We start from the raw sequence: 13,060 nt of genomic DNA on the forward strand, positions 1-13,060 counted from the left end.
CCTTTGTCAAACACACAAAGGAAGTGGAGGTCATTCGATGAACCATGAAGCTGTTTGACAGATCAGCATGTTTCCTCCTGTGTCACTAAATTTACAAATCAACATATCCCCCCAAATGCCTGCTGAGATCAATCACTTCAGGAGACCTCACATTCACAAGGTTGTAAAAAAAATTATATATCTGTATATATGTGTAGCCATGATTCTTCAAACCAGACATTATTGTTTGTGTGCTTTAGTTTGAAGAAATAGAGCTGACTGCAGCTTTTGAGACTTCTAAAAATGCCACAGACAGACCTCAGTAATCTCACTTCTCCTATTCTGTTTGTTCCAAGTTTTATCAGACATCAGCAGAGTCACCCAGCCATGGATTTGTGAGTTCCTGCACTTTTGCCTCAGACCTGTTTTTCTTTTCTGAAATCTAGTTTCAAACCTTTGTCTTCAGAGCACATTGACGGCGGCTCAACACTCAAGTCCGGTTAAACTAGCAGAGCGCAGTATGAAGTATGAAGTAACAACAGAATATTAACACAACCACAGAGAAGTTGTTTACCGAGAATACAGCGTAAAATGTTATGACAGCATATGTTCTCTAAAGTGCCACACTTAAGAACTGCAATGGTTTCAGCAAGAGCTGATCGGGTTAGATAATAGGCACAGAAAAACTTTAACTCTTGATTTCAGGTTAATTTGACTCCAGGTTCATTCTTTACGCAGGAATAAAAGTATTTTGAATAAGGTTATAATTTCTAATCTTTTTTATTAAATGAAAACACACGACATGACTGTCACTGCAAAATTACTCTGTTAAAAGAAAAGAAAGATCTTCCCCTTAACCAGATGCTACAAGGGTTACACATAACCATAAGAGTTGAAAATGGAGCTGGTAATTACAAGTAGATACTGCATGAGATCAGAAAAGAAAAAACAGAAAGGAAATGACTGAAATGACTTTTTTGCTCAGGTTCGACATGAGGTGCTCTAATAATGTTTCTTCTCTAAGTTCTGAGTAAACTTATGCTTGCAGTTGATCTCCATTTTTGTCTTTATAGGTTTCAGTTTCATCATGTTTGTTTCCACTCAGAGAAACTCAGAATCAGAGATCTGATCCACAGCAGCAAGAACTGAGAACGCAGAACATCAAAGTGGGAGGAGTGTGATCTCAGGAGCACAGCTCAGCAGGAGCTGACAGAGTTGACGAGCAGAGGTGGAGGCAGGCCTGACAGAGGCGAGCAGAGGGCAGATAAAGACTGGGAAAGACAAAACATTTTTCTTACACTGCTGTCCTCATATACACACACTGACATTTCCTTTCCATTAGTAATGCACATAACAATGAGCTTTTAACATGCACGCATACGGTACAGTGCACATACACACCAGTGGCGGCTGGTGATTTAAACTGCATACCATGAACCTGAGAAAGCCTGGAACCTGGGGGAACACTGCCCTGGAAGAAAAATGTGAAATATAAGCCCCTAAATGCAGACTTCTGTTGCTTTTTGGGGAAGCAACTGACAAATTGCAGAGGTGGACTGATGGTAGACATTAACAAGACGGAGGTGCTAGTTTGTTACCTGAGTATGTCTAATTTTTGATACTCACACAACATTTATCTTACAAAGTGCCTTTACAAATACATATTTTGAAACACAAAATATATGCATTATGAGATGCAAGATGCTCTGTTAGGAATTAAATAACATTGGTTAATTCGCTAGAAACTGCAAACAAACGTTCATCATTTCTTTCAGTATGTTTCATGTAAAACTATAGTAATTTTCTCAGTTACGTTTTTAAAAATGTGTGATTTTGTGGCTTTTAATTTTGATCATTCTGATTATTTAGAGCATTGGGCTGTGATTGGGCAACTTTGAATTCTGACACCGTGGTTTTTGTAAACCATTAAATCTGTAAAAAGAAGAATCAAAAGTTGAATTAAAGTTGAATTAAAACAAAAAATGATAATGAGTCGATATGCAGTTAATAGGACTTCACCCATCTCTATCACATTGAAATACTGATTCCACATGATTACATTAAATATTGAACAATGTGATTATGATAATATAAGTCATAGGTGCCACTTTTCTGTCCTGATGTGATAAATGTTTTACACAGAACCATCAAAGAATTCCTCTGTGGAAAGCTTTTTCAAAACAGGAGACATGTTGAAAATACAGTTACCAGGTGATGAATCTCTCTATCGTGGGAAAACTTCAACCAACCAAATAAAATAAAAAGTCAAGTGGCCAGTACTGACATCAGACCATAGGACTAGAGTTGTCAGTATAGGTTGCTGGTTTTAAGGATCCTTGACCAAAAACATACTAAAGCCACCAAAGCCTCCTCAGATTTTGTTTGTGATTTTCTTTTATAAAAGTAATTTTTAATTTTAGACCAGTAGGAACCACAGTTTGTACAGCTTACTTAGTACACTTGTAACACATGTTCCTTTCCCATTCCAACCTGATCTCACACCAAAAAGTGTAAAAGCCTTCTTGGTTCCACACCACAAAATTTTAACGAGTCATGATGAATTATCAATAACAATGCACTGTGACTCGTTTCCCTTTCTGATCATGGAGACGACGCTCACATTTCGCAATGTGATGAGTGTGACGCTTGGCATAGTGCCACATTGGCTACAACATCCATGTTTGACGTCTAGCGACTGTATAGACAATCGACTTTTTTTGGCCACACTTCTAAGGAAGTTGAAGGGGAAGTACAGAGGCATATGTCTGCCAGCTTCAAGAGATCCCAGCTCAAGACCCATTCCACACAACATTTCCTCAGTCATTACACTTTTCCACTTTGATCTCATTCATGAATGATTAAGGTTACGAATAAGAAATGCATGATGTGGCTTAGAACTAATTTACATTTTTCACTCTAGATATTAAAGACTACTTGATTGGGTGTTACAGATTTTACTGTTCACCATGGTAACATACAGACACTGCTCTGCACAAAACCTCACACTAGTAATACATTGCCATCTCCAATATCTAAACATGGATTGTAATACTGTAGAATTTTTAAGATCTGGACAAATGATAACATATATTCTGGTAGTCCAGACAGTTTGAATCCATCTAAATATGTGTAAATTTCTGCTTATGTATTATCAGGTATCCATCTATTCATTTAAAATGGTCAAGCTGTCCCTGATTCTGGCATTTTGTTATTTCAGTGGCCAGTACATGAACTTAGAATGAGACGGAATCGTAAACACAATGAAAGGGACAGTGCCAGCAAAGAACAACTCATGCCAAGTCACTGTAGGAATCTTCAAAGTGCTTCTGCTATCATGACTGCTACATACACCGATCAGCCACAGCACTAAAACCACTGAGGATTAGAGCCACTAACCCTAATGATCTTGTTTTGCAATGTTCTGCTGGGAAAACCTGATTCACTTGAATGACACTTTGACACTTGTACCTAAATACTTTCGTCAGAGGTATTCAACCGGCTCCCAAGATAGCAATGTGATGAAAGCTAAATACACAAAGATCCTACTAAACAACCTACACAGGATGTCCCAGTGTCAGAAACCCCAGGAGTACCAGAACCCAGAACCCAGAACCCATTTAGTACCAGTTAGGTGGTCAAAGACTGGTGTATGTAACCACAATTGCTGCTGAAGATGATTTAATGATCCCTTGCAAATTCCGTCTGTCAAAACTACAAAACCATTCAGATACCCATTACAGTATTGATTATTTTCAGTCGCCTACCAAGACATTGGAAATGAAAATGAGGAAATCAGACTTGTTGAAAACAGCATCATGTGTTTCCTCTTACAGTGTGTGTCATCTTCTTCTGCTATTTAATTTACCAAACTGAAACAATCGAGATTTTTATATTGTGAAGAGTAGAATGTTTTCACTTCTTTAGCTACAGAAAAAAAGCTGAACCTGAAAGGGACTAAACTTAATATCTAACAGCACATGTGACAGATTATGGTCCCAGTGAGCTCATTGAACATCTTCTGTCTCTTTCAGACCGAGGTATAAATGTCGGCAGTATTGATTTCCTTCCTTATTTTTAAAAAGGAAGTTAAAACTTTGGTGTGATACTGTGCAATCTTGCCCTGGAGTGTGTGGAGAGAAAAATTCATTGTATCTTCTCCTCGGAACATGGTTATACAATATCCTACACACATGTGTGGTCTTTGTTATTTTTTCCTCTTGATCCTGATCCAAGGTAAGTCAATATTGTTTTTTGCTTTTTTTCGTTTGTGCTATTTGTACTGTGCACGTTGGCTGAGGGGTATGAGTGAGAGTGAGTATTCCTACGTGCAGTTGCGAGCTTCGCATATGAATTACACAAGTAATTTGTATCGTCCAGTTGGCTCAGAATCATTGCTCTCCCTTCGCAGCCTCCTCTGCCACCATCAGAGTCATTGGTCACATTGGGCACAATGTCACTTTGCCCTGCATGTACGACACCCAAGCTCACGGTGTGCTGAGTTTCTGTTGGGGACAAGGAAAGGTGCCCAGCTCCAAATGCTCCAACACCATCCTCTCCTCCCCTGATGGAGCTGTGCTTTCCAGCAAGTCCCCGAGGTACCAGCTGTTGGGGCGGGTGACGGATGGAGATCTTTCCCTGACCATCCTGAATGCTCAGAGGGGTGATGCTGGCGTTTATGGCTGCAGGATTGAGATTCCTGGGTGGTTTAACGACCACAAGGTTAATGCACACCTGACAATGGAAGAAGGTAATGCTAACAGAAACCCTCAAATCAAGTCTGTTGGTTTTTTTTTTTTTTATGTTTTCAGTGTAAGCCAATTCCATTCTTTTGGTTTTCAGCTCCAGCTGAGCAACCTGTTACAGAGAAGCGTTCGCTTTCTGTCACTGAGAGAAAAGGTGAGCAATCCCCTGTGACCAGTTATAAACAAACTGATGTTGATTAACGTCACCTTTCAATTCTGCAGACCCTAAGGTTTTCAAGTAAAACTAAAAGTTTACATTTTAATACATTTTCTTTTTAAAAGTTAAATTGGAACTCACAGCTACAGAAATACCGACAACATTTGAGCCTAAAACGGTGGAAGTCAGCAACATGATAATGGAGCCAATTCAAAGCGCAACAAATGAGGTAAGGAACTGTATTAAAAAGTATCCGTCGTATCAACTGTAGCAATAACAGGACTCTAGAGTAATTTTATGCATTTATTTATCATGTGCAAACTATGATTAACTGAAATGAACTGAAATCGATTCCAAAACTGTGGAAAAGTTTTTGCTTCCTAGAAGTAACCATAAAATTACAGCTCTGATGTAGTCTATTATTATCAATATTGAGACACAACTTACACTTTATGGAACAACTAGCCCTTAGAGTGACTTGATAAATTGCATCATTCCTTGAAACATCTATTCAAAATGACTGAAAATGATTGAGATGATGGTTTTTGTCTCCCCGTTTTTCCAGAAAAAAAAATACACACGATAAACCACACGATTAGTGTGGGATAAATCTTGAGAACAAAAACAGAAAACACAGAGATTGTTGCAATGTTGAAATAATATTTGAACAATATAAAATCAACCTTTGTATTTATGACAAATATCGGAAATACATGCTAATGAAAATGGTTGTAGTCTGTTATGATAAGATTACTTTGTTTTATTGTAGGGCATATTCAGAGCCTTCCTGGGAGTGGAGGATATTGGCAGGATGGCAGCAGTTTTCTTCCTCACTGTGATCATAATCATCATCTTTATCATTTGTAAGTGTGCAGTGGATCATAGTCAGTGACTCAGAGTCAGTGCTATCCAGATTCATTTTCTTTGCATTTCTCCAAAGCAGGGAAGAGGGTTCAGTCGAGACGAACACCTGAGCACTTCAGCACCCACACTGCCGAGAACATTTATGAAAGCATTCCAGTGACGAAATGACGCTCCCCGCCATGACAACAAAGACGTTCAGAGGTTTCTTTAAGGAACAAGTGGCTGCATGTCATGAGTTGAATCTCTCTGTCTTTATCTTTTTATCCGCTATTTAATATCCAATCAATAAGAGAACAAAAATTACCCATTTTCTCACTAAAGCAGCTTACTTACTGTGCGACTCAGATGACCCTGAGATGTTTCAATGTGCATCAGGAAATGCAAAAATATTCTTCAGATGAATTTAATCGCTTTTAGTTTCTCTCTTACTGTGTGTGCCTAAAGCTAAGAGGAGGTTTAAACTTGTGGACACAATGCCACCTACTGGACCTACTGAAGACCGTCGTTGAAAGTCACATCAAAGTGAAAACATGTTTATAGAATAAGATTAAAGGATGTGAAAAGTCAGCATATTTTAGGAGTGAATACACTTCCCCGGTGTATATGGAAAAAACTGGGGCTGGACGAGTAAGCTCCAAATAAACAAATGATGAAATTGATGAATAAACATTTTGGACACATTTGTTGATCTGTTTTGTTAACTTTCTGATAATAAACAAATAGCATCGCCAAAGGTTAGTGTGAGAATTTGAAAAACAAAATGATTTAGTGAAGTGAATGATTTGTGATCTTTCTATTTCTTCTCTTCCTCTTAAGTGATTTAGTTTTCTTTCATTTTTCTTCTTTGTCTCATCTATGTATTTCTTCCCATGTGTAATCTGGCAAACAAAGCAACTTTTCATTTGAAAAAAAAAGAGCAAAGAAAGGTGAGTATTTCCTGCATCAGCGGGAGTCTTTCTGTGTTTTCCTGTAACTATGAATTTGTATATATGTTGCGAGAAATTCATCTGAAATTATTGATTATGAGTATTTTTTTTAAAGCACCGACATCTTTGTAACGTACTTTCTTTAAGATGTCTATAATTGTGAGATGTGAATTTGTTCTGTCACAAGCCAACTTTGTATGAGCATAACTAGATAATTGCACCTAAAGCTCATGATAAATTTCCTTTGATTTGGTATTTAACAAAGCTCAACACCTGCAATTCTGAAGCTTACCAAACTTAAAAAGGACAATAAAGTTTCTTGATTATAACCCTGATTCTTTTTAGAATAATCACAAATTTGAGAGAGAAATTAAAGGGGAAGTTCTGGGCTGAGCAACTTGTGGGAGACTCAAATGATTGCTCAGCACTCAAATAAATGCACTGAAGCCCATGTTTCTATTATTAACCATATTTCTGATGAACCTGTTGAAATTTTCTTAGCCCTTTCATTTTCTCTCATCTGTTTGGCTGAGAAAGACAAATCTGTTCATGTTTTGAAAGCACGGACATGTCTTTCTATCTTCTTCACTAACACAGGGATAGAGGACCTTAGAGTCATTTTCACCTCATTTATTTGCTCTAAGTACAAAAACAATATCTTATATCGACATATCATATCGACATATATAATGTAGAATGATTTCCACATGACACTAGGCATATTTCTTGATAATGTTGATTGTGTCTAATTTTCAACCTGGAATATTTTATTTTCCCCAAGATGAGAAACACGAATTATGACAACAGAAATGCTCAAACATCACTGAGAGAGAGACTTACTTGTATGAGAACAGTTATTTTGCAGTTTGGAAAGATTATGAAGCTGACGCTCCTCTGTAATCCGTTTCAGTGTGTGTTTAATGGGTAAACTTTGAGTTGTGAAATGATTATTTGGGACAAAGGACACATTAGGGCAGGTTAGACATCTTACTAGATTTCTCTTTCTCTTTTAAAGTTTTATTGTCAGAATCCAATACAAATTGCTCGTTGGGGATAATTGGAGCTTCTCCTTTTTTGACGTCAACCCAGTACAGCCAAAAATCTGTCTCAGTGGCATTTGGGTTACCTTTCCGCTTGGGTCTGGTTCCAGTTTGCTGGGTATTCACCCTTTAATGACATTCATTGCTTTGTTACTTTATTCATATAAGGGAAAACCTTTTGAAAATCTTCCTGATTCTTAATAAGATTCCTAACTATTGAATTTGTGATCTTAACCTTGTATGGAAGCCACGACCATACGGCTCCACAGAATTTCACTCCATTCCTTTGCAAGTTTCTTTTTTTCCCTTTTTCTCTTCCTCTTCTAGTTTCCGTTTTCCTGTGAAATTAAACTTACGTACAACCCAGAATGTCATTTTGCTCTTCGTTACTAATTGTTCTTATACTTGTATGCAGAAACTGTGTTTGCAAACCCAGCTGCCTTTAAATATATTTGTCAATATCATGAAGAAGCTAATACATCTGAATTTGGATTACATGTGGGGGTTAAATCAACAGGAATGATGGTACATTAATACCATTAAAATGTGTTAGAGAAAAAAAAAGAAAATAAAAGATGCATCATGTATTTTTTTGTATTACATTTTTCTTACAAAAAATTACAGTGAAAAAAGGAAGAATTTTCCCAAACAAATTGAACATTTTTTTAACATTTGCAAAATTAAATTGAGCCTCCCTCGTGTTTATGAGGAAGTTCTTTGCGGGTTTACTAAATATCAAGGACAACAAAATGTTTAATCAGCAGTCTCAGAAACATAGAAAAGTTCAAGGCCTTTGAGTGAACCAGACTTTCTGTTTTCACCAGTGTTGCATTTGCGAACTTTATTCGAGTGTTATGTGTCTAATATGTCCTTGTGTTTATGCTCATGTGCAGATTGCTAGGATTAAAGTTAGCTTTAGAACGTCTAGATTTCTAACATTTTCGACAAGTGCAGTTCATATTTCATTTGGTCACCAGTTTATTAAAAAAGCTAAGCTGTTATATCAGTTTCATAGCCCCAACTGTAGGAGAAACAGGCACAGAGGCTGAGAACGAGCCACAAAAGTTGTTGTGTTGTGTTGATTCTTCGTTATCATTAAAATGAAACAGTTTCTGAAAGAAGGAACCAAAACCATAGAAAAGGAAACAGCACTTTTCTGCATTCCTCTTCGGCCAGTAGTTTTTTTGTGTGAGCACATCAAAGACAGCATCATGTGATTTTGAAAGATTTCAGAGCTGAAACTACACTGTGGTCAGTTTACTGTCGTCAGGAGGTGAACTACTTCCACCGTGTCACAGACGAGAGTTGTAAGATGATTATTTTAAACAGCAGACACATTGCTTTGTGTTGCAGTCTTATCTTTTGTCTACTCACAGGTAAGACAGCCATGCGGCTGATTTCCATTTTCATTTGATAACAATGAGTGAAAGGAATTTGCCTAAATTCTTTCATTGTCTGTTCAGTTTTTGTGTCTGCGGACCAACTAATAGCCACAGTGGGAACAGATGTTACTTTAAGATGCAGCTATGACGCTCCGTACTACGGCAGGCTGTCTGTGTGCTGGGGCCGAGGGGCCATACCCAACAGTGGCTGTGCCAACGAGGTGATGAAGACAGATGGGACATCGGTGATCAGCAGGTTGTCAGAACGTTACCTGCTTTTGGGTAATCTCGGCAATGGTGATGTGTCGCTGACCATCAGGCAGGCTCAGGAAAGTGACAGCGGCACGTATGGATGTCGTGTGGACATACCGGGCTGGTTCAATGATCAGAAACAAGAGATGACTCTCACAGTAAAAGCAGGTACTTTTATTTATATTTGTGGCACATGATAGTGAAACGAATCAAGTCATGTCTTAAAAATCTCACATTCAAGAATCTGAATGTTTGACCTGTAGATACAGCTCAAAAAGTGTGTTAATACCTTCCAGTTTTTGCTTTCTTTCTGGAAACTGATAAAGAGGCTAATCATAGCCCTGTTTTTCTGTCTTGTTAGGGCGCCCCTTTCCCCTGAAGGTAGAGACAAAAGAAGTGACGGACAGAACTGTCACTGTTGGCTGGACTCCTGCATTTGATGGTGGCAGGCCCGTTACAGACTACATAATCCTTCTGAAAAACAAACAAGGTAAGCACAAATCAACAAATCTAGTAATCCTAACAGAATTTGGACATGAACCAACTTCCTATATTTTTAAATATTCGTAATAGACGATTCGGATTGGATCTAATTTATGCGTTCTTTTTGCACAGAATCCTGGGATTCCGCCATAAGAACTGAAATGTCAAAACCTCAACTGACTCAGGTGACTTTGGTGGATTTGCGTCCAGCCATGATCTACAACATTCAAATGTTTTCTGTCAACAGTGTGGGAAATAGCGAAGGCAGCAACGTTCTGACCCTCACGACAAAAGAAGCAGGTAGAGCCAGGCAACAGAAAATCGCAGTTTTTAAGAGAGACCCCTTTAAAGCTTGACTTCTCCGCAGCACCCGATGGTCCCCCCCTCGATATGACACTTGAGGCCCTGAGTTCTCGCAGTATCAGAGTTACTTGGAAGGTGAGATCAGAATTTTGAAACTTTAGTGGCTGACACATTCAACATTCAGCAATATGTGATATTTGTGTCAGGATGCTGTTTATATTGACTGTCATCTCTTGCTTAGCCTCCGAAGGCGGATCTAAGAAACGGAGTTATTCGGAGTTACGCAATTAACTACAAAGGGTCTGAATCCATGGGTGTTCGGATTCAAGAGGGGTTTCGCACGATCATCGTGACAGCCACACGAGAACTTGAAAGCATCATCCTGAACAACTTGAAGCCCTCTACCAAGTATGGCGTGATCATACAGGCCAAAACAAATGCTGGAATAGGACCTAGCTCAGCTGCACCTCTCTGCTCCACTCTGGATGAGGGTAGGTTTAAAAACACAAGAGAATATTAAAAAAAAAACAATTCAATTGTAATTCGATTGTATCCCAGTTTATTACACTTTTACTGTATTTCAAGTTCAAGAAACAACAGTACCTACTTCCACTGCGGTTACAATGTGGATACAACACACAAGTTTCACTTCAGGAGAACACACGAGTTTCCCTTCCGGTTGGTGTTTTTGACATTTTTTCAGAATTATTTCTTCAAACTGTGGCAAAAAAAAAGAGTTAATTTTGATTACTTTTCTGCTCTGCCCCAAGTTCTCTCAACTGCAACAGCTGAGACCACTTCTGCATCCACAGTCGGGGAAAAAACCAGCACAGGGATTACATCAGGTACTTTTTGAGTTTAATATGCAGTGTTTAGCTTTTTATAAATATGAAAAACTCTTTCACAGGAAAAACAGTCCCACCCTGACAAAATGATGGTAATAATTTTCATCCAGTCAATTCCATCTCTAATTTGTCACTAAAAAGCTTTCTTCGTGTGTCGTGATTAAACTTTTTGCACTGGAAATAGTGTCAGAGTCACATGAACTAATCATGAAAGCGAAACACAATTTGCTGAATATTTGATAATTTGCTTCCTAGTGCCTCCGGATCCACCTGTAGTAGAGTTGAAGGAGGTGAAAGACAATACAATTTCTCTGTCCTGGACTCCCGGGTTCGAAGGAGACAGCCCCATCACTAGCTACATCTTGGAGTACAAAGCAGCCGGTGGTAAAAGAAAACTCCAGTGGAGTGATTATATTGTTAATCCTTTTAACATTTGGTAACAATAAATAAAATGCGTTTCTATTTTTTTTCACAGCCCCATGGGATCGCACAAAGAATATTGTAGACTATAGCCCCAACCAGACAGATGCCACCATAATAGAAATAAATCCTTCGACCTACAACATTCGTATGTTTGCCAAGAACAATCTGGGCATCAGTAAAGCCAGCAATGTCCTCACAATCACCACTGGAAAAGCAGGTGTTGCTTTTGTTGTCTTTGGTCCTGGTTTCATGTTACTGTTGTTCATCAGACAGAGCAGGGCTTTAAAGTTAAAGGGCTCAGTTCATTAACCACGAGCAAATTTAAGTTTCAGGAAATAGTTTGACCGAACTGTGCTGTAGCGACCAATCCCTCCTTTGTCGTTACTGGATGCTGATTGTTTTAGTTTTGACGTGTACTTCGGGCAATAATCCAACGAAAATCCTTCCTTTTGGCTTGAAATAATACTTTGCTTTTAATTTCTTTATAAAGCCACGATACTTATCATTTTTCCATACAATAGACAGATATCGCTTAAGCACAGTCGAAAACTGTTTGCTTCCCCACTCATCAGCATCACCTGTGCCACACTGAGCACGCTGATTTAAACCTGCCTGACCCCCCGCCAACATCCGGTAAAGGTCAGTGCACTGGAGAGAAACTGCCGCCTTGTGGCTTGGCAGTAAAAATGTTCATAAATAAAACATGGCTCCTACATGTGCTAAAAAACATAAATTAGCTACAGTTCGGTCAAACTATAGTCACAGTTCCTTGAGCAATCACTTCTCAGATCTTCAGTTTCAGTTTTGTTTAGCAGTTCTGTGGAAAGCAACACTTTTAAAACTTCCTCCTACTTGATTTCTCATACGGGTGTCAGGTCATCACAGGAAGGATTTCATTGCCACCATATCAACTGATACTCAGCACGCGGTAAGTATCAACCTAGGACTAGTCCTTATCAACAGTTTGGATATTACGTATTGTAATGTTTGCCGAAGTGTGCACTTCATAAATTCATGTAGCCCACACACTTTCTCTGGGCACTGGTTTTGAGGTGAGCTTTTACCTACATGTATTTTCTCTCTGCTAGATGACTGATGAGGACAGCCGTGGTTCTTCCTTAGCAGCCGTCATCGTGCCAGTGGTGCTCGTGGTGTTGATTGGTGCGGTAGTAACCGCTTGGCAACTTCAACGTGAGTGTTCTCTGCAGCGTTGCCTCCTAAAACACAACCAAAGCCTGTCCTTCATACGATCCTTTCACTCTCTCTTAACAGGAATGAAACAGAAAAGAGGCAGTCTGAACACGTAAGTGTTTGCAGTGTTTGCTCCATTCATTTGGTGAGTGAGACCCGACAGTGGCCTCAACTATACTGAAGAAATGCTCTCTCTCATGTCTGCAGGTGGCTGACTGATGGAGGTGCTGAGTCATTACAAGAGCTGTAAAACTCTGAGTTACTCTGAGTTACTCTGAGTTACTCTGAGCATCTTGTTCGTTAGAAAGACTGAAAAACTCACAAAGAAGCAGTACTTTTGAATTTGAAAACGTCTTTAAAAAAACACAATTGTTTTGTGATTGTGATTGAAGAAATCTCATTTGCTAAATCATATGCACATTTAATTGATTCAATTTGAAATCGGACTTAGTTTTTCCAATTTCAAATATTTG

At 38.7% G+C, this 13,060-nt stretch overlaps 2 protein-coding genes across 3 annotated transcripts; both read left to right on the forward strand.

The window, feature by feature from the left end:
- Positions 1-3,860: 3,860 nt before the first annotated feature.
- On the forward strand, positions 3,861-6,503 carry LOC142397678 (hepatitis A virus cellular receptor 1 homolog). 2 transcript variants are annotated; one of them, XM_075481231.1, is made up of 6 exons: positions 3,861-4,212; positions 4,388-4,726; positions 4,819-4,875; positions 5,004-5,107; positions 5,648-5,741; positions 5,819-6,503. In XM_075481231.1, the coding sequence occupies exons 1-6, from the start codon at positions 4,146-4,148 to the stop codon at positions 5,908-5,910; spliced, it is 753 nt and encodes a 250-aa protein (XP_075337346.1). In that variant the 5' UTR covers positions 3,861-4,145; the 3' UTR covers positions 5,911-6,503. The 2 variants fall into 2 exon arrangements, with proteins under 2 accessions (XP_075337346.1, XP_075337347.1); XM_075481232.1 differs by having other exon boundaries at positions 5,822-6,503.
- A 2,303-nt stretch (positions 6,504-8,806) lies between these two features.
- Positions 8,807-12,706, forward strand: LOC142397278 (uncharacterized). Its single transcript, XM_075480620.1, has 12 exons — positions 8,807-9,084; positions 9,172-9,510; positions 9,704-9,832; positions 9,958-10,125; positions 10,193-10,263; positions 10,370-10,619; positions 10,714-10,806; positions 10,899-10,973; positions 11,229-11,357; positions 11,449-11,613; positions 12,272-12,587; positions 12,669-12,706. The coding sequence occupies exons 1-11, from the start codon at positions 9,021-9,023 to the stop codon at positions 12,445-12,447; spliced, it is 1,659 nt and encodes a 552-aa protein (XP_075336735.1). The 5' UTR covers positions 8,807-9,020; the 3' UTR covers positions 12,448-12,587; positions 12,669-12,706.
- Positions 12,707-13,060: the final 354 nt, after the last annotated feature.

The sequence above is a fragment of the Odontesthes bonariensis genome, chromosome 13 (assembly GCF_027942865.1).
Source record: "Odontesthes bonariensis isolate fOdoBon6 chromosome 13, fOdoBon6.hap1, whole genome shotgun sequence".
Taxonomy (NCBI): Eukaryota; Metazoa; Chordata; class Actinopteri; order Atheriniformes; family Atherinopsidae; genus Odontesthes; species Odontesthes bonariensis.

What these genes read in the sequence shown, in the direction of transcription:
- LOC142397278 (XM_075480620.1), top strand. Translation starts at nt 9,021, where the DNA reads ATGATTATTTTAAACAGCAGACACATTGCTTTGTGTTGCAGTCTTATC. An exon ending in TATCTTTTGTCTACTCACAG is followed by an intron (nt 9,085 to 9,171) that starts GTAAGACAGCCA and finishes TTGTCTGTTCAG; the next exon opens with TTTTTGTGTCTGCGGACCAA. An exon ending in CAGCACAGGGATTACATCAG is followed by an intron (nt 10,974 to 11,228) that starts GTACTTTTTGAG and finishes TTTGCTTCCTAG; the next exon opens with TGCCTCCGGATCCACCTGTA.
- LOC142397678 (XM_075481231.1), top strand. Translation starts at nt 4,146, where the DNA reads ATGGTTATACAATATCCTACACACATGTGTGGTCTTTGTTATTTTTTC. An exon ending in CCTCTTGATCCTGATCCAAG is followed by an intron (nt 4,213 to 4,387) that starts GTAAGTCAATAT and finishes CTCCCTTCGCAG; the next exon opens with CCTCCTCTGCCACCATCAGA. An exon ending in ACACCTGACAATGGAAGAAG is followed by an intron (nt 4,727 to 4,818) that starts GTAATGCTAACA and finishes TTTGGTTTTCAG; the next exon opens with CTCCAGCTGAGCAACCTGTT.